Genomic DNA, 20,943 nt, shown 5'->3' on the forward strand with positions numbered 1-20,943 from the left:
TTACCCTGCAGACTATCAAAGCAGACACTGGGACTTATGGCCAACTGTTGGGCATGAAATCTTATGAAAGAAGTGGGAAATAGTAAGATCTGGAGAGGACAGGAACTCCACAAGGAGAACAACAGAACCAGAAAATGTGAACACAGGGAACTTCCCAGAGACGCATACTCCAACCAAGCACCATGCGTGGAGATAACCTAGAACCCCTGCATAGATGTAGCCCATGGCAGTTCAGTGTCCAAGTGGGTTACATAGTAATGGGAAGAGGGACTGCCTCTGACACAATCTGATTGGCCTGCTCTTTGATCACCTCCCCCTGAGGGAGGAGCAGCCTTACCAGGCCACAGAAGATGACAATGCAGCCATCCCTGATGAGATCTGATAGACTAAGATCAGAAGAAAGGAGAGGAGAACCTCCCCTATCAGTGGTCTTGGGGAGGGGCATTCTTGAAGAAGGGGGAGGGAAAGTGGGATTAGGAGGGGAGGAGGGAGAGGTTTATGGGGAGATACAAAGTTGAATAAAGTAATTAATAAAAGTTAAAAAAAAAAGAATTGAAGCCTTCAGGCCTCAGAGCCATTAGTACTTATGTTAAGCTGAAAATTGATCATAACTTACTTTGGCTGCTCTGTGTTCTTAGCCTATATGATGGGAATAATGAGAACTTTCTCATGGATTTCTAAGGATTAAATAAGATACATATCAAGTATCTGAGACAAGATAGGTGCTCAGTAAAATTATGTTCCTTTTTTCTTCTGTTGTCAGTGTGTTCAGAATCCCATTTTCTGAGACCTAGCTGAAAATGACCTTATGAGACTTGTGAGTGCTGTTACATTATTTAATTTAATTTTTATTTACCTATGTGTGTACTAATTGTGTATATATATATATCTGTTTGACATGCCACATATGTGGCTGTCAAAATACAGTTTTGGGGAATTGTTTCTTACTTTTCCCTATGTGGTTCCCAGAAATTACATTTATGTCATTAGTCATGATGACATTGTATTGTTAGGCTAACATGATATTGTTAGCCTTTCACTGAGCTAACAATAGTATTTATAGTCATCTTTCAAGAGTGTTCATATGTCAAATGACACTGTTATAAATATCTCAAAACCTGCATCATACTAGAGTGTCTTCTTTTGATCTATGCAAATTCCAATGCTTTTGAAAGAGAAAGAGGGGGTGTTCATGCCTTGATAAACAATGTTAACTCTCTGCCTTTGGGCACCATGAGATGTAAGTTATAAGGGCAAGCCGTGTGACAGTAGGAAGTTTACTGACGACAATATCCTCACAGATCCCCTCGACTGTCTAGAGAAGTCCCTGCTTCTGCATCATTTATTCTAAAGATGCCCGCTGGACACATCTTGACTACATAGGATGAGTCTGGAATGAGCATTCTGGAGCCTTGGATCAGCTGACTCTAGATCCATGTATAATTTGACACAGAGAATTTATGCAACTGGGCAGCTACTCATCTTTTATTTCATCTCTTTAGAGAAGAGATGAAAGTTTTCATCTCCTGACTCCAGTTTACCCATGCCACTATTCACAAGCTCTGCATTTCAAACCGTTGGTATTGCTCTTTCTCAGGGAAGAGCTTTGGACACATAAGTGGTTTTTTGCTAAAGATGTAGTAGTTCTTCCTGGAGTAGTCTTCCTGAGCTACTGGAGAGGATCAATAACTACATCTGAGCTCTGAGCCAGAGATGCTTTTCCAGATGGAAAGTCTATGCTAGACAGCCTGCTTCTCCTTTGCTTCTGATGGAGCTGTATGATCCTGGTGTTAGTGCCTTTAGCATTATCCTTGACTTTGGCTTATGGAAGGCTTTCTGTTTCTGGGATAAAAATGTGGTGCACAGGACTTTCAGAATTGTGTCAGTTCCTTCAGATCTCACTGTTGCACATCTTTTTTGCAATTACCGAGGCAATGAATGTTGTCTTACATAGCCATGAATCATGCTTCAGACCATAGCTGATCACAAGAACCTTATTTTGTCAAGATGGGTGAGATACTTTTAAGACTAAACTTCTTACATTGTTATAGAATTAAACAGCATGCTGTGGTTTGCATATTGATGTTCCCCTAACAAACTGAAATACTATATCACATTACCTAATGTGGGACATTGGAAGTGGTTAATTTGTGAGCCTTCTATCATCATGGGTGGGATTAATGTTCTTTAAAAGAGGTTTGGAAGAATTCTGTTTTCTCCTTTACTGTGTGATATCATGTAGGATGTGCCACCTAAAAGGAATATTCCCTCCCTGCACCAGACACCAAATCTACTGATGCCTCATTTTGGACTTCACAACTTCATATGGATGAAAGTACATTTCTATGGTTAAAAATTATTAAGTTTGGTATTGCATTGTTGTTGCTTAAATGTACTAATGCATAGATTCCCTTCATAAAGTTCTTCCTGTTCTACTTAGTCTGTAAAGTTCGCTGAATTGACTACTGTTTTTATTACATTAATCTGAACTGCTATGTAAATTGTATTTTATGTCATTTACTTACCAAATACATAGGCTTCTTACATGCCAGTTCTTATCAGACTCTTTAAAAATGTTTAATTCTCATAACAACCATGTTACAGAAGACCTATTAGGAAATTGAATCAGAGAGAGTCTAACTAGCTCATTTAAGTTCCACAGCTAATAAATAGCAGAGCTTCAGGCTTGTTTTTCAACTCTAAGTCAGCACTTCCAGCTATTGTTCTGAAACCTCTGCTACTTTTTCATATTAGGAACATCATCAAATAGTTGGTAAAATATCTAATCTGGAAATCAGAAAACACAAATTCTATTTCTGGTTTTGTAGGGACTTTATAATTCAGGAAAATGTATTACTGTGTGAAACCACTATTTGTGCACTAACAAAATATCAGGTGACATTAGTATTAATTGATAATTATGTACTGTATGATAACACCATATAATTAACCAATGCTTGGGAGTGTTTATAATCGTCCTCTAATTTGTAAGAACATTATAATTTCCTCTCTTACTTAGGTTTGTGACAAAGCGAGTCCAATTTTCTGTGCTGTCCAAGATTTGTAGAAATGGCTACACTGAGAGAACACAGGCATATTTCATAAAAGCAGTACCAAAACTTGGGCTTTCGGATCAACAATTCTTCCATTCAAGCTCTATCTCAAATTTTATAAAGTGTTTTTGTTGTTGTTTTTTGTTTTTCCCTTGAGGGGAATGGTCCCGTTAACTCATGTGACCAAGATTGGAGAGCCGCAGCTGTAATGCAAGTTCTGTTTCCTGGGGAAATGAGCATTTGAAAATATCCTCCAACTAAGGCATTTTGGCTTTGAAGATCAGATACTAACTGCGGGAGAAAGTCAACTTGTAATACATGGATCCATTTGCTTCTTCCAAGGAACATAAGGGAAGTTTTCTCTAGCGCCTTCAGAAATCTCCCCAGTTACATCATATCCTACACTGTACAGGGATGGTAAGTTAGGCTCTCTCTGCTTCTGATTTGGGCGGGCGCTGAGGCGTGGGATCTTGGGGTCCCTAGTGTTGAGGGTCCCCCCCGCTGACCCCTGACCCCACTGACCCCTTTTTTTTCTTATAATTTCCCTAAATCCACTGGTTTTTGATGCAATACCACATTATTTAGTTAGTACTTTCAAAGCAAAAATTAATGTAATATGTTTGGAGATCAACTGGTCCATATTCCTATCAACTGGTCCATAATATAATAAACAATGATACAGGGCAAGATGGTGCCACATAAAGCACATGGACTTGATATGTTGTCTTAGAGCAAATTGTGCTTCAGTGGGTCAAAGGGGAACTAAAGTGCAGTGTAAAATTAATCAGACATATGGACTCAAGTTTTGCAACAGTTCAAAATGCTCAAAAGAAACTGTTAAGGGATTATGGAAGTGTTGCTCAAAAGCATATGTAAAGATACATTTTTTTTTAATTAAGAAAAAGACCAAATCTTTTATATCTCCCGAAGACATATGTGCCTATGTCAATAAAGAAATAAAGAGTTTTATGTTTCCTCCATCATTTACTATCTGATGAGTCTAAATAACAACAGTGATGTGATCTCCTTATACTTGATTTGTGTCTATTCCATTTCACACTTGCATTCTTCTTGATCTGGAAGCTTATTGAGAAAGGAAGATTTTTTACAACCCAACATATTTACCTTAGCCTTGGCTCAGTATGTTGACAGATTATGTACTGGAGGGTGAATAATGATTGTGCTTATAACTGCAACTTTTGATGCTAGTTCGGAAGAAACAACACCAAGATAGAGGTCCCACAAGTGATACTTTTCTTCATAACTTTTAGGTTCATCAGTCTGTACCTGATGATATAGATAAATAGAAGGAAGAAACTAACCTCCATTCAACCTGAGATCATTGTCACCATACAAGAATTTGGCTGATCCTTAGTTGAAAAAATTCCTTTGAGTAAGATGATGATGATGGTGATGAAGATGATTATGATGTAACAATGATGACAGAGGCGAGCATGGCAGGGAGGACTGTAAAGAATGCATATAAACCACATGCCGTGATTTGGGTAAACCATTAGTTGAAACTCTACAAGGTAGATTCTTGTTTTCGTTAGGTGATTAGTCTAGGTGACCTTTCATTTTGAGATAATGAAAAGGGCACTAAGCTCAGAATTAGTGATTAAAAATGAAGATAAAACTTTTTTCATTATTACTTATTGCTGAAATTTGAAAAATCATTAAATATTCATTTAATATCAAGTGTCTTCTTTATGTGCTTATTCGTCTGTCTTTTCTTCTTAATGAAGTACCTCTTTTTATACTAATAATATCTCCATCCTTGAGTTCTCTTGATAGGAATTGACGACGCGGCATCTGCTTTTTACGGAGATTTTCTAGCGTATACTTACTAACTCTTTTGTCTTCAAACTCTATTTATAAACTTTTTAAATCAATTACTTGTAACCTAACAAACTTTTTTTTTAACAAGTCAGTTTTACACAACTATATTTTTGTTGTTTGGATTAACATGTTTTATCTATTTATGTAGCTGGCTATCTTGCTTTCCTCCTTTTCTGTCTCCTTAATTTTTACATTTCTCCTCTAGTAATTGGCAAGTGATGTATTCGGCATCTATTCCATTAACAGTTACTCACTCCTCCCCTTTTGGTGTGGTGATATCTTCTTTTGATCATTTATCACCATCTAGTGGATCCATATTTTTATTATAATCATTTTCTTCTCAGAAAACAGTGAATAGGATAAATTATTAATCATTAAAATAATTTTATTTCAGTTTAGACAACCAAAGAAGGAACTACATTTGAGAACTTATATTCTTCTACCAGAAAAACCTCAAAGTATCACTGTATTTGTTTATTAGTTTTACAGACTAACATTTCATCCACATTGCAAGATGTAGTCTCTGGATAACTATGATTTTAATCTCTAAAGAGAGTGTTACTGTTAGTGTGACCTTCTCTTTGCCCCCTACTTTAAAGAGGGCAGATATGCCATGGTCTAGAATTTTCCAATGATTTTATTTGATACCTAATTAATGGCTTTCTGTGGTTTCCATGGTGATGACATGCTTTGCTTCCGAGCATTATCCAAATGGGCATTCTGTTCACTCTTGTGTCTTAGCATCAGCATATTAATCAGAGACTGTAGGTCCTCAGTCACTGCATCAAATTGGTAAGAAACTAATTGAATTAAAATCCCACTCAAAGGCTTCTGGATTCTCTTCTTCACAATTAGAGGGGACTTTTCTGGTTCAAAGGACTCAGAGACAACGGAGCTCTACAGTGTTTTTGTGTTCATCAGTGCAAAGTATTTTCCCTTAATCTTAGAATATATTTTAGTGATTTAATTTTTCTTTTGAAAATTCCTATATTTCTATAACCTTTCCACACCATGTACTGTATGTATCTCCAAGAGTAAATGGCTGAGTTAATATTTCTAAGATGAAGGGGAAGTGGCTTTTCCTACACCTACTGGTGAAGACTGATGAGGACTTTGGGTTGAAGGTCCTAATGCCTTTGTGATGAGGGAGAGGCAGTACTGTTGTGAAGATGAAGACTGACTAACAAAATTCCAAGCTCTGCACCTTGCAAGAGGACTTCAGTTTGGAGTTATGGGAAGCCCTTGGAAGTTGGAGATAAAGAAAAGAAAAAAAAAATGAACTGAAAGTAATCAGTATATGAATTTGGTTAAGTCATGATTGTGGATAGTTGTTTCTATTTATCCTAGAGAACCAACATTCTCACTTCTCCAGGCAGAATTCACACTTAAAAATGACACTTTTAAATGTTGTTAGCATGGCTATTCCCTAAATGTTTTTAAAAGTTATACCTCTTCTAGAGGGCTTTCTGATTTTCAGACAGCAGTCAGAGTTATAGTTTCCTCAGGGTTCCTTTCTGCATACCAGATTCAACCATGACACTCATCTTGGATATATATATATATGTGTGTTTTGTATGCCTGTTTTAATTATTATGTGAATAGCACAAAACATGATTTTTTTAAAAATATATTTCTGACATTCTTCATTTGTTTACTAGACGCTTAAAAATTGTTTGATGAATGGTTGGGCCTGCTTACATTCTGAGATATTTTATAATGTGATTCCTGACATGAAGGATTTTCACACTAAATGAACACTGCATCTCTCAAAGGCTGAAGGCTTGAACACATGCATGTTGTAGGGAGCACAGAATGTAAATGTATGCTAATTCATATAAAAATGAGAATATAAAAAATTTAATTTGCTGTTTTAGGAACAAATCCTTCTCTCATCTTCACTTAAAGAAACCAGGGAGATACCAGAAGGGGTGGGGGCAGCCTTATCCGACCACAGAGGAGGACAATGCAGCCAGTCCTGATGAGACCTGATGGGCCAGGGTCAGATGGAAGGGGAGGACTTCCCCTAGCAGTGGACTGGGGGAGGGGAGAAGGAGGAGAAGAGAGAGGGACTACAGCTGGGATACAAAGTGAATAAATTGTAATAAATGAAAAATTTTGAAAAGAAGTCAGAAAAGGGGGGAGGGGAAGAACCCACAAAATTCTCCTGTTGTACAATCCCCTTTTTCATTTTAAAGTATCACGGACGGGGTTCATATGCTATTCTGATGACGTCACAGCTAGGCAGTAGGAAAAAATATTATGAAAGACAAATACACATAATAGAAGTAGAGCCAGCGTGTTCTAAGTATGGGAAATGTGTAAAGTGTAGACTGATATATAATCATTAGATAGCTTTTATAGCATAAGCTGAAATGAGAATTACTTCATTTCTTTCATGAAAGCAACATACAAGAAAAGTGGAAAATGGTTCTAAGCAGTTTCCTGTCCAGGCAAGCAAGCAGTGAACAGTGATGACTTAGACCAGAGTAGCTCTGCTTTTTATTGTACACCTTCATGAGTCTGCATTTCACTCCCAATGCACAAATGAGCATCCAAATGGCAGAGAGCTACATCTTGCAAGTACTACCTTGTGGAAAAAGAAATGCTGAGCTCCTAAGCTAATAAGCAATTCCTGCCCAAATCTTGTGCAGAAGTATTTTGAGATCAGCCTGCTTTCTTAGTAGAATAAGTCTCTCATTCTGTTAACCCTAACCCCCTTGTAAGAGTGGGTCGAATTGATACTGTGTGTACATGTGTGGCAAGTGGTTCATGCATGCGCACTTGTGCTCACGTGTATTATAAGTTAATCCAACAGTAATTAAAAAGTACTTGGGAAGCCTTTTATACTCCAATACAGCAATAAAACTCATCTCATGCTATTATTACTTGGTCATTGGCTAATCTCGAATTAAAACTATCTCTATTAAGAAAATAATTTCAGAACAATATGTAACTATATTTGGTTTTGGAGAAAGTATGTCGAATGTTTTTCTTTACACAAGCAAAATAACATCCAAGAACGTTGAATAGAGAAATCTTTTACCCTTTCTTAAAAAGTTTTAAGCAAAAAAACACAAAAGTGTTCAGAGTGCTTAGAAAGAATGTATGTTGGCAAAGACAACATAAGGTCAGATTCAAACTCTTTTGGGGCAGTTATTATCGATGTATTCATGAGCATGCTGCTTCATCTTGGCCCTACTTTCTAAACTAAGGAGTTTGAGGAGCTAATATCTAAGGTTATTAGCTGTTCTAAAATTGTATCAGTTTAAGTTCTCCCAACCCCACCTATCACCCAGCTTCCATTAGCTTCAGTTTATTGAGATGTAATGAAACCATATGGGTAAGATTGCAGTGTCATTGTTCCCCCTGCCCCCCAATCCCCATCAGAGCGTCAAAAGAAGCACAAAGAATTAAGCATAAAGAGGGAAGAAATCTTAACCGAAGAAATATCTTCTTTATCTATGTCCATTTCCTCTCACAAGGAAAAATGGCAGTGTCAGAGGTACATTACATATATTTCTTGCTCTCTCTTTTAGTGTTTAATCTTAGCACCTGCACAGCAGAGGTCTTTACAATTCATTGCATATGCTCTTCCCTTCTCCCCACCTCCATGAAGCACCTGAGCCCCAAGAAGCCACCACCTCGAAGCGTCACAAAAGTCTGAGACCCTTCTTCATGACAGAATATAGAAGTAACAGACATGCCCCATGGTTTTATACAGTTGCTAAAACACTTTAGTTTCCAACAAATGAAGATTTTCCTTCTCCTTTTCTTTGAATATTAATTACATTTTACAAATTTGTGTATGTTTGTATGTGTGTGTTTTCTTTTGTTTTGCTTTGTTTTGTTCTGTTGTGTTTGTACAACAGAGGGGAAAGTCCATGGCAAAGCGTCCCAGGTTAGCAGAGTTTGGCTGTCATCTGGTCAGACTGTTTGAGGATCTCAGTGTTGTAGAGGTCCAAGGCATGATTCACCCTGATAATCTCACTGTTGGTCAGCTTCAGGCGGTGCTTCAGCATACAGGAAAACAAGTCCAGCTGGGGCTTTCCCGGGGCCACAGGAGGGGCCAGGCGGTTGATTCGGTCCCGAATGTCCAACATGAGCAGCATCACGGAGGAGGAGGAGTAGAGCTGGCCGCCCTGTGTGTAGGACTGATTGACCTGCTGCACGGCACTTCGAAGGAGGTCAGCATTGAACCTCAGGCTGTACCCGAACACCTGGACATCAGATATCTTGATGTAGAATTGCCTCTTGGAGGGATCTGACAGGTCCACGGGACCCTGCCCGGTCTCGTTACGTAGGGTGGGTAGCCGAGTCCGACTACGTAGGTAGATATGGACAGTTTCGAAAAAAGTTTTCCACCGATTGCCCAGCAAAAGAGTCCAGTTGTAGCATTGGCTGTTTTGCAGACGGATCTTCTCCCAGCGTGGGTAGCCAAATTCACCAAAGGGCATGTTCCAGCCTTCCGAATGGCTCCCACTGAAAGGATTAACATAGACAAAGAACATGGGATCCAGGCTGCTGTTGCGCATCTGGCAGATACGCATGGACATGCCGATCACCATGTGGATAAAATCCATGCGGTTCTTGTTGCTCTTGAGAGTAAGGGACATGCGCTTGCGCCACCGAGGGTCAAAGAATGTATCAAGGCGAATCTCATTGCTGATGAAGGTAGTGTGGACATAGAGGCGCGAGTCCATCTTCTGCAACAGGTACTTCAGTTCCAAGTCCTGGAAGTCCAGGTCGGTTTCAAAGCTGATGAACTGCTCACTCCGCTCAGAGTCCACATTCTGTGGTTCACAACGGCCTCTGTACAACTTGTAGCCCTTATTGCAGGAGCCACATAGTGAGATGTTGGCCAGGCTGCACATAGCACAGCTGTTGTTCCCCCCTATGATGCACGGGATGGGGCGCTGGCACAGTGTGGTGCTACCATGGCACACGCAGCTCCTCTGGCTCTCCAGGAAGGTGCCCCAGAACCCATTCTCATTGCAGTAGAGAAGTGACTGGACCCTTGCAAGCCACTGCTGAATTGTTCTAAAAAGGAAAAAAAGTGGAGAATGTTAGCTTCCATCCATAGGACTGTGAGGTATATCATACAACTGACCATGCAAGTCGGAGCCTCCAAAAGAATGAAAAGTGGGTTAGAATGATGGCTTAGTAAAATGCTTGCCTAAATTTAATCTCAAGTATACATGTAAAACATTGGGCATGGTGGGGTTTTGGAGGGCAGAGACAGGAGGATACATGAGGCCTATTACATAGCGAGCCTAGCCTAACTGGAGAGTCCTAAGAGCCAGTGAGAGATGCTCAAAAACAAATGTGATGGCTCTTGAAAGACAATAACCAAGTTATGCACTCATGTGCATGTAAAACCATGTACAGTCACACCCAAACAAATATGAAAACACACACACACACACACACACACATTGAAAAGAATAAGTAGATCAATTACAAGAGAATGTAGAGTGAATATGTATTAAAAGTATATTTTCACCCTGCATATTGTCATAAAGCTGTATCACTTTGCAATTTATACTTCCAAAATTCTTGGTGAACATCTCTAAAAAGGAGGGTTGGACTAAATATTGGGGTGTTCATTAATCTCTATCTATTCCATTATACAATAGGCACTGAAAAGTTTGTTTTAGAAAAAATGTGTCTAATACAAATACACTTTCTGGATGAGACTAAATCATGAAAAGAACCTCTAGACATAAATAAACTTTCTCCATGAGAATTGAAAAATGCCCTACATGTAGGATTCACAGGCCTTTATTTATTAATTTATCTATTTATTTATTTATTTATTCCTTCTATGTCAGCATTGGAGGATTCAGTGCTCTCCATGCCTTTCTCAGATGAAGTATGGCATGCTCAACCCTGTCAACAATAATCAAGATTCATTGCATCATATTCTCAAATTCAGGTAGTGGTTCCATATGGATCATCTGGCATGATTCTCACAGTGGCTTTCCATAACATCAATAAAAGTATATGTTCCCCAGTTTTCCGGAGTTCTAAATTCTCAATTGTACAGCATTTCTATTGTAAACTGTATATTTAGAACCCCTTACCATTGCTTTTCCACACTGCAAATGATCACAGTGTGTCTACGTAGATTCCAGCACTTAAACATTTCAATGAAGACAAATCCATAAACCAATAAGAAGCAACAACAACAACAAAAAATGCAAAAATATGTAAGAGAGTTCTCTTTTATCTCCCCATTTTGTGGAAGTCACTTTTTGGCTTTCTTCCATGCTACAAATAGTTCTGTGTATCTGTCTAACAGTCTCTACCATGTGCAGGGCATTTTTACTCCCAGCTTCTCACTTGAGCCAACAACCCAGACAATGACTAGTGAATCAAACTTCACCAGCAATTGGATAAAATTCTGGCTCTTTTTACATAAACAGAGGTGACAGTGGACCATTTTCTTAGCCTTTCCAGTCATTCCTCCTAGCACATAGGAATGTTGTAAGAACTATATGACTTTTTCTATAAATTATACCTTCAAATTTGGTAGGCATTAAGGGCTCAATAAAATTCAGCTCTTGTTCTCCCTGCAAAGGAATTGTCAGGTTTATTTTACAAGCATAACCACAGAAGTGCCAAGGTGAAATGATGGACTTGTAGTCATATGACAATTAAGAGATGAATTCTCCTGATTCACCGGCTTTGCTTTTGGTATTATCTTTCAGCCAGAATTAAGAAAGAAAAAAAAAAAAAGAAAACAAACAAACAAACAAAAACTTAAGAAAATGTTTTAAGGCTACATGCAAGGGCTGTAATGGCATGGTAATGATGATGGAGCCCATATTTCATGGTCTTCCAGTGGTGTGAGGCTGAGAACAGAGGCACATTTGTACCACGCACTCTGGGGTGAGATGTGGTAGCAAAATGTCTGTTCTAGCACTTCTACTCCTGACACCACAATCTCCCAGTGTCAAGGGGATGCAGAACAGTCTAAGGTGAAGAGTACGGATGCTGTTGGTTAAAGCAGAACTGAAGTCTGGGGGAAAATGCTCTGTGACTGGGAATGAGTCATTGCATCTCTTGAATCCCTGGTAGTTTTGCTAAAATGGGCATAATAAAGTCTGTCTGGAGAGGCTGGCAGGAGGGTTGCTGAGATGATATATTTAAAGTGCTGAGAAAAGTCTGGCATATAACAATTATAAAAAAAAATGCAATAGTACACAGTGCTCATATCTCAAAGAATAAGCTCTTCCTTTGAAGGTCCTGAGACTCTCTGGAATGCTCTGAAGTCTAAAAGAAGCCATTTTGTTGTAGTCGTTTGAAAATGGATACTGTTGAAATGGCTGCCTGGCTGTCTTAGGCTTTAAATGAAGTTACTTATCAGCTGAGAAAAAAGGTGGAATATTTAGCTTCCTGAAACTGTCTACCTGTTTAATCCACAGAAACACCCCCTATCTGGAAAACAAAGCCAAACAACAACAACAATAACAACAACAAAACACCTCTCTCTTACAACACCCTAAGGTGTTGTGTTGGAATCATTTATCTCATTCCTAATTTATCCTCCAGCCCCTCAGGTTTGGGTGCGGTCCTTTTTCCTCCAGCAGCTAGCAAACAACCTAGCTAGCTAGCTAGCTCTGGAAATATAAATGTTTGCTGAATGAATGAACAAAGAATATTAATATCTTTCTTCTTACTTTTTATTAGGAAAAAGAAAAAAAAAACAAAAGCGACAGAAAAGTAAACAAACTTCCCCTTCTCCCTTCAGGACAGCAGTATTAGTTTTCCATACCATCCACCCACACAGCCGCAGGCCTCCCTGGTCTCTGCTTCGTGAGACCAATCCTATTACAGCCTGGAGAACAGCAGGCCCAGCTTTCAGGAAATGGAGCAAGAATTATAATGAGCTGTGTGGCTCCCACCTCCCAAATCAGAACATTGACTGAATATTGGGGTATGAGTCATCTGATATTTTTGCGAGCTGCAGGGACCCTCCACGCGGCAGCAACTGCGCGGTTACATCTGACAAGAGCGTCATTTCAAAATGCCTCTTTCAAATGGCCCACACTTGCCCCTGTCACTCCCTCTCCAAGCGACAGCACAGTATCCCATTTAGAGCGTTTCTGTTCCCATCTGCAAGGCATTCTATAACCCCGTAGAGCACCCCCTTTCTCGTGTCTCTTCTTTGGGACCCTTTGTCGGGACTGCAGCCCCCACTCCTCCTATCAATGCTTCATTGTGGTGGCACTCTCAGAATCCTCGGTGGGGGAAATGAAAAGATGAAAGTTCCTGGTGATGCTGCTACAAGCAAGGGGGCTGCTGAGGAATTAGGATTCCAGCCTTGTCAGGCAGGAGGGATTGGGGACAGAGGCCCACTGAGACCATTAGCAGGCTGCATGGCACCTGCGTCTCCTGAGCGCGGAATAATCGGGAGGTTGTGGGCAGTATCAAAGGGGGCATTAATGGTAGAGCATGAGGACACAAAAGGGAAATGGTTTGAGGGAGGGGTATGAGCAGTGCTAGGCCCAGGAAAGAGGAAACAGAAGGGAAAGGTGGGGTGACAGAGAAGAGAAAGGGATTTCATGTTGGAGATGATGGACAGAAGGGTACATGGAAGCTAGTGGGCAAAATGAGATATGGCACAACGGAGTAGGCTGGATACAAACAGGTTCAGCAGAGGTTCAATTACCACCAGTTACAAGATTCAGAGAATGTAGATGGTGAAGAGCCTATAGGCTTGGCATGGGCTAGTTATCCACCTCCTTCCTTTTATACTAGAGTAGGCACACCAGAGAGAGGAGGAGAGAGAGAGACAGAGAGAGAGAGAAAGACAGAGAGGGAGACAAAGAGAGACAGAGACAGAGAAAGACAGAGACATAGAGACAGAGACAAAACAGAGAGAGCAGTATTATCAGTGATTCCTAGCCCCCAAGGTCAGTGAGCATTCTGTTGCGTTTCAATGCTTCCTTTGAGAAGATTAAAACCTAAAAAACAAGTTCAGCCCATTTCATGTGTGAGTGATCACTAATTTTTTTTTAATACAAGCAACTTCTAAACTAAAATCAGCCCTAAACAAAATAATCTCCTATACCTTATTCATCTCCACCCAGAAATCTCAATAATAAAAATGTTGTTAGAGGCAGAACCATAAACCAGGAGAGGGATTCTATGCCTCACCGTTATTGTGCAGCACTTGGTAGGGAGGATGGTGACAGAGTCTCACTTAGACTTCCCCAGTGTCACATGTCACCACCATGAAGCAACACACCAATCAAATACCAACCTCTCTGTACATCTGCTATGGATAAACTTTGTACTATACAGCATAATATTTTATTAAAACAATAAGGATAACAAGGAGGAAGAGAATAGAAATGGAAGAGAGAAACAAACATAAGAAGAGAAACAAATGGAAAGAGTGAGGAAATACTGAAAGTTTGAACACATAAGAATCTATTATCACATGCCTTGCTTCCTCTGAACCTCCTTGAGTCTCTCTTCTCCATTCACAGATAATTAGGACTCTGATGAATACATAGGGAGAGGTTGGGGACCAGGAGTAGGAGGACTGTTATCTATAAATAACATTTCTTGGGCTAGTTGGTGACAGCTGCCTTAACTTTGGTGACAGAGAAACAGCTTAATAGGCCAGTTCTGGGATGGGAGGGTCTCACTGTGCTCACACAGACCCACTGTTTTGCAGTCAGTGTGAGGCAGCTAGAACCATGTTTTAAAATGCTTTCTCTGTCCCTGGGGATCCAGCCACCATGTCTTCCATTTGTAGCCAAACCAACATTTTTCTGTTGGATGAGATATTCAATTCATTCTGATAGGAGTTGGAATGAAAGGAGGAGAGGAAAGTTCTGGAGGTAGAGAAGGAGGGTAGAAGGGGAAAGGGAGGGAGTAAAGAATAAAGAGGAAGACAGGAAGCTGCAGGTTCCTTCTAAACTGGAAAAGTCTGGTGCTGGATTGATTAGCACTCAACGAGGCTTCAGATAAAGTAGGTTGGGCCACAAAAGCAGAGAAGTTTTAGGAAAAGTCATTCAAATTAACAGCCCATCTCTGTTATGTTTACAACTTGAAGCCACTGCCTCTTGGTTGGTGAGATGGACAGTTAACACTGTGTAGTACCTGCTAGCACACAGCAGGTATCTCTTCATCCTCACATCACCCACATGACATAGGATCTTTGCTTCTGGTTTCCATGTCACTGATAAGGGTGTAAAAACCGAAGAAGGACTGTCATTCATCCATGGTCACACAGCATAGACAAGGCCAAAGTTCAAGATTTCTAAATATAATCTCAGCACACTCTCAGTGATCATAACTCCATAGTGGATACAAACCACACTCAGAACCCTGGAGACACCTCAGCTGCTTCCCTGCAGGCCCTGTCTTTGCCTCAGCCAGGATGTTCTGGCAACCTGACAGGTCCCCCAGTGACACAGCATGAGTCCCTTGTCATTTGGAGGACAGAGGCTTTGCCACCCATGGCTTCCTATCCGTTGTTTAAAGGCTCACATCTCCCTTTCGGAGCCATCAGGCTGGGAAGAACTGGCTGGGATTCCTAATTCAAGCAACCTCCCTGCTGATTTTAATTGGAGGTTTTGCCTAAGCTGGGAATGTGGTGCCTGGCCTGTGGCATTTTAGGGAAGATCATACAAATCTAGTGCCAAGAGGATGTGTGTGTGTGGGGTTTAGGCTAAAATAGAAAACTGTAACCCATAAGGCCTATTTGTTTAATAAAAATGTGGTTTTAAAGTGGAGAGGAAATGAAAAAGGAAAAAAGTGGAATTTCAAATGACTCTTTTATTCACGTTCTGTGTCTTCCTCGGTGTTTCTTCAACATTGTAATGCATGTGTAGGTAAAGTTGCAAAGCTCCCCAGAAGACAGGCGGAAACTGAGAGCCAAGTGTTTCCTCCTGCGTGTCTGGTGTGCACTGTTGTCTGCACACTGTGCCTGTGTGTGCGTGTTTGTGTGTGTGCAAGTGCCTACACCATACTTGTGTATGTTCTGAAAGAACCATGCTGTTGAAACCTGCACATGTCTACAGTGTCAGGTGCTTGGGGTTCTGGTCCATGGCTGGGCCTCTGTCAGTTATCCCTACCCAGCAGACTCATTCTGTTCATCGTTGCCCTGGATACACAGTTTCCTTTAATCCTTGCCCTCTCTGTGCTCCTGCCGCAGCCTTGATAGCCTGTTTGTCCTCAGTTCTCCCTGAGAAGCACATAACAATGAGGAAGGAAAGCCCAAAGTGGAGTTCCATGGTCTCATGCCCTGCTGAGGGCACTTTCTAGTTCGGAACCATGGATGTGTGTACGCTTGCGGGGCAGGGGAAGGGTGCAATGAGGAAGGAGGCGCAAGGTAAAACCTCAACCCGGTCTTTCAAATTAGGTTGTCAGAAACTTAATTGGGGAGGATTATGAAACAGTTTTTGCAATTACACTGTTCTGTGTCTGGAAGGAGGTGACAAGAAACAGCAGCTGCATATTCAAATTCTGAGTTTTGCTTTGGGGCATAAATGTACTGAAGACAGATGACGGAAGGAGCAAGCGCTTCTCAGAGATGCAAGAAGGGCTAAAGGCAGCAGGTGCTCCAACGTGAATGCTGTCAGAGTGCATTGCTTGTCCTGAGCAGAACATGTGCAGCACAATAAAAACCTCCGACCAAAATACTGCAGAAGAGAAAAGAGAGCATTCCGAGCCTCGTGGCCCGCTGTAACCTTGAAATGAGATGATAGTCATGTAGGTCAATGCTCTGGGTGTTCACAAGGTAGAAATAACTCAGGTAAGAGCTGGGTTTTGCACTAACCCTATTTGACCTAGGATACCTGACCTTGAATGAGTCAGCTGAGCTCTTTGACCTAATCTTTTTCCTCCCTCTCTTTCTTCTTTTGTGCACACACTTGCACATGAGTTTGGATGCTTGTGTGTGTTAGTGTCTGCGCGCACACACATGTGCATGCGTACATGTCCGCCCACAGACGTAGAGCCCGTAGACTAACCAGTACTTTCTCATCAGCTACCATCACGCTTTCTGCAACTGGATCTCCCACTAAGATCCAAAGCTCATTGGTAGCGTTCACCCTTGTCCTACAGCCTCAGTATTGACATTAAAAGCATGAATTAATAACGCCAGCCACTTTATGTGGGCACTAGTGATAGAATCCAGGTATTCATGTTTGCCAGGAAAGCGCTTCACCAACTGAGCCCCCTTTCCAATCCCTGATTCTCAGTTTTCTTATCTGCCAAATGAACGTAATACCTACCTTGCACTTTTTTCTTAAGAGCTAACTTGAATATGCATAGCTTCTGAGAGTTTTCAGTGCAAGAAAGTTAAAGCTATCAACCATTATTGTTACTGAGGGTAAAGAATAATTGTGTACTGCTAATTTCGCAGGTGAAAATATTCTTCTATGTTATTGAAACAGCCCAGTTGATTATAATCTAATATTCTAGTTTAACTGATGGCACATGTTCCTAGAAGGCATGAACAAAGAAGATCTAGACTAGACATGGGCATTGTAGTCAAAGAAGAAAAAAATTGTTATCGAGTATTAGTGAGTACATTAATTTATCTTAAACTAATCTCTCGTCCTCTCTAAACTTCCATTGTCACATAGAATAAAATAACAGCACACTCTTTGTAAGGTCATTCTGAACATCAGATAAGAGAATACATACAAGCTTCAGACTTCTAATAGGTGTACAAGATCTCTTATGAAAACAATGGATGTGTTTCCGTTGAATTCACATATTAAATGATTCCTTTGAAATCAGTAATTACAGATTGAAAAACTAAAAGGGAAAAAATTTCAATGAGAGCTGGTGGGCCACTTAACTACTGATATTAAGCAATGAAATTGTGATAGCAATTGCTTCTACTCCACCAAATCAAAACAAAAGATCTGTGAAAAGTAAACAGCAACAAGGATTAAATAATTTAACAAAATATGAAGGTAACTTTCTTTAAGGTATTAAAGTAAAAAGATATTTCTTTAAAGTGCTTACCACAGAAGAAAAATATTGTCTACTAGAAAAATGCTAAGATTAAACCATACCCAGCAAAGATACTGAAATTAGAGACAACACAATAAATTAATGGACTTCCAAGCTAACAAAAGATTGCATTCACAATCTACACTATGGTCAGAGTAACTGTGTCCCCCAAATTCATCAACTGACATCTCAAGTTTTGCAGCGATAGTTTTGGGAGATGGAGGCTTTGGGAGGTAATGAGGCCATGAAATTGGAGAATGCACTCTCCTGAATGGAATTAGTGTTGTTCTACATGGAGACTGAAAGAGACTTGTCAAGCCTTCAATCATGAGAAGACAGTTACGAGGACCAGAAGGTCTCTATCGGATAATTGTCTCGATGTCAGATGGGTATTGGGACTCCAGGCCTCCAGGACACATAAAAATTGATTTAGTTGCTTATGAGATAGCCAGCCTAGGGCATCTTGTTGTAGAATTTTGAATGGATTAAGACACCACCTAAACTACTAAAACTCCATAAGAACAAGTCATAAGCAAAAATCAAACAGGGGCAAATGATAGAAGCAGACAGAATCCTGGAACACTAAATTGTGTTCACTATAAGAATATATAAGTTAAAATTTCCATGATATACAACCTCAGACAAACAGGTACAATAAAGTTTAAACTGACAAAAAAAAAAAAAAAATCAAGAGAAAGTGCTAAATGTTGGCAAAGACATAGAGCAAATGCAGCTTCTCTGTGCAGGATAAGAAGGAAATAAGTTCCAAAAGAGGAGAGAAAAAGGACACTATCTGCTTAGTATTTAGGAAACTGAACATATTAACATATTCTGCCAGCAATTCCACCTTTGCTATGTGCACAACAAGTCAGCACAGGTACACTATAAGGCAAGCATCACGATTGCTGCAGTGTTTGTTGCAGCCCCAACCTGAAGACCATGCAACACTCCATCAGCACCAGAACAGATGTAGGTGTACAACGTGGAACCTCTTGGGGGAATGAGCCAACTCCAGCTACACAAAGCAATGAGTGGGTATTGCTAAGAAAAATAGGAAGGAGAACACAGACGAAGAGTTTGTGCCAACTTTAAAAGGTAGATTTGGGCCAATGAGATGGATCAGAAGTTAAAGTGCATGCAACTACACTTGACAACCTGAGTTCAAGCTCGGAAGTCCATACGGTAGAAGGTGGTACTCTGACCTTCACTGTGCACCTCGGCACACATACATGCGCATCTACAAATTAATGTATTAATTAGTTAATTAATATTTTTATACAAAGACAGAGTTGACCCATAATAAACGTGCCCATAAAAGGGCAGTGATGTGCATGGGGTACTTTAATTCAGATACAACCCAATGGACATATGGATAGATATAGATTATATAGACGCAGATGAGACAGAGATAGAAAGGTATTTGTCTAGATAGGTGGGCAGTAGGATTGATATTCATACAGTTCAGACAGACAGATAGACAGGGCCCTAGTTGTAAGACATGTGTTCATACACATGCATGCGTGTGCTCGTATTTTTACTTTTAAAATTAAAACATAACTGAATCATCTTCACTCTTTCATCCCTCAAATCCCTTTCATCTATCGTATACTGCCCTACGTGGCTCTCTGGAAATCATGGCTTCTTTTTCTTTGTTATTATTTTGTATATAGGTACACACACATGTATATGCTGTGCTCGGTTCATTTACTGTTACAAGTCTCACCATTTGATATAGGATAATTTATAAATACATGAGTATGTGTGTCAAATACCTTATTGCTGGAGTTTAGGTTGATGTGAATTATCTGATTTATACGTTTGGAATGGAACATATGTCCTTGAGAAAAGCAGTAATTGTTCTTAATCCCTGAACCATCTCCCTATTTCTTGATCCAGTTGATATTTACATATGTGAAATTAGTTATGAAAGTTTTATCTAGTTTTATACTTACCTAGTTTGACCTTTTTCTAAGGACAAAAAATTCAATGAGACATTTGCAAAATATGTCCTTTAAAATACTCACAAAAATAGCATTTAGTAGACAGCCATCTGCAGCAAGTTTATATCACCATGGAACCTTTAAGATCTTTTGTTTGTGTGTTTAGTACTTAACTTTGATCTACACATTTTTTTTCTGTCTTATGCTTGTTGAAGAGAGCATTAAAAAATGTCATTTTAACATTATATATATGAAAAAATACTAAGGCTCAGAAAAGGAGAAGAGCTGGCCTAATGGTCACTATCTGTGCCACAACAACATAACTCACCCATGTGCAGGCTGGATGTAAGGTTGCAGTGCAGAGGGAGCATGGGGAGATAGTTCTGAAGGAAGATTAAAAACAAAACCACAGAGAGACCTATCCACAAAGATTGTGAGAACTCAGTTCTATTTCTGACTCAATCCCTGGAGCCACTAGATTCTAATCTAAATAAAAAGCAACTTCCAAGCCTCAGGAAAAAAAAGAAAGAGAAAACCCTAAATAAAATAAAAGAAAGAAAGTGGACATACTTATTTTCTTGTCTTACATCAGGAAGTGAGTCAACTGCCCTATTTGCTACAAATGCAGAATGACAAATATTGCGGGAAATGGAGGTGTCCCTGACAATCTTGGCCTTGATACATCCTGTACAATATTGGGAATGAGCTTCAGGCAGGCAACTACCCACCCCTCATCCTAATTGTTCTCCCTTGAGCTACCAGAGTATTGGGACTCATTGCTGTTTTTTTTTTTTTTTTTTTTTTTTTTTTTCTCCTTAAATAGATAGGAATGCCTAAAATACTCCTAGCTCAAAGCTTCATTGCCACATGGTTGGGGAGAAATCCTTAGGCTCCAATGATTGACAGACAGCTGCCCCAGGCAGTGCTAAATTTATTTGTGGACTTGAACCTTTTATTTAATAAGATAGTTTAATACACACTCAGAATAAATCATTGTCACCCAAACTATAACCTTCAAAACACACACACACACACACACGCACACACACACACACACAGACACACACGTGCACACACGCGCACACACACACACACTCACACACGACACAGACACACACGTGCACACACAC

General features: G+C 40.0%; 1 protein-coding gene across 1 annotated transcript in view; it reads right to left on the reverse strand.

Moving 5' to 3' along the window:
* Positions 1 to 7,342: 7,342 nt before the first annotated feature.
* Positions 7,343 to 20,943, reverse strand: part of Brinp1 (BMP/retinoic acid inducible neural specific 1) — a 200,087-nt gene continuing 186,486 nt past the window's right edge. The window contains exon 8 of the mRNA XM_055611726.1: positions 7,343 to 9,929. Coding sequence (XP_055467701.1) covers positions 8,792 to 9,929 — 1,138 coding nt within the window. The 3' untranslated portion in view covers positions 7,343 to 8,791. The remainder of the gene's footprint in view (positions 9,930 to 20,943) is intronic.

Source organism: Psammomys obesus, unplaced genomic scaffold (genome assembly GCF_907164565.1).
Source record: "Psammomys obesus unplaced genomic scaffold, mPsaObe1.curated_primary_1811, whole genome shotgun sequence".
NCBI classification, from domain to species: Eukaryota; Metazoa; Chordata; class Mammalia; order Rodentia; family Muridae; genus Psammomys; species Psammomys obesus.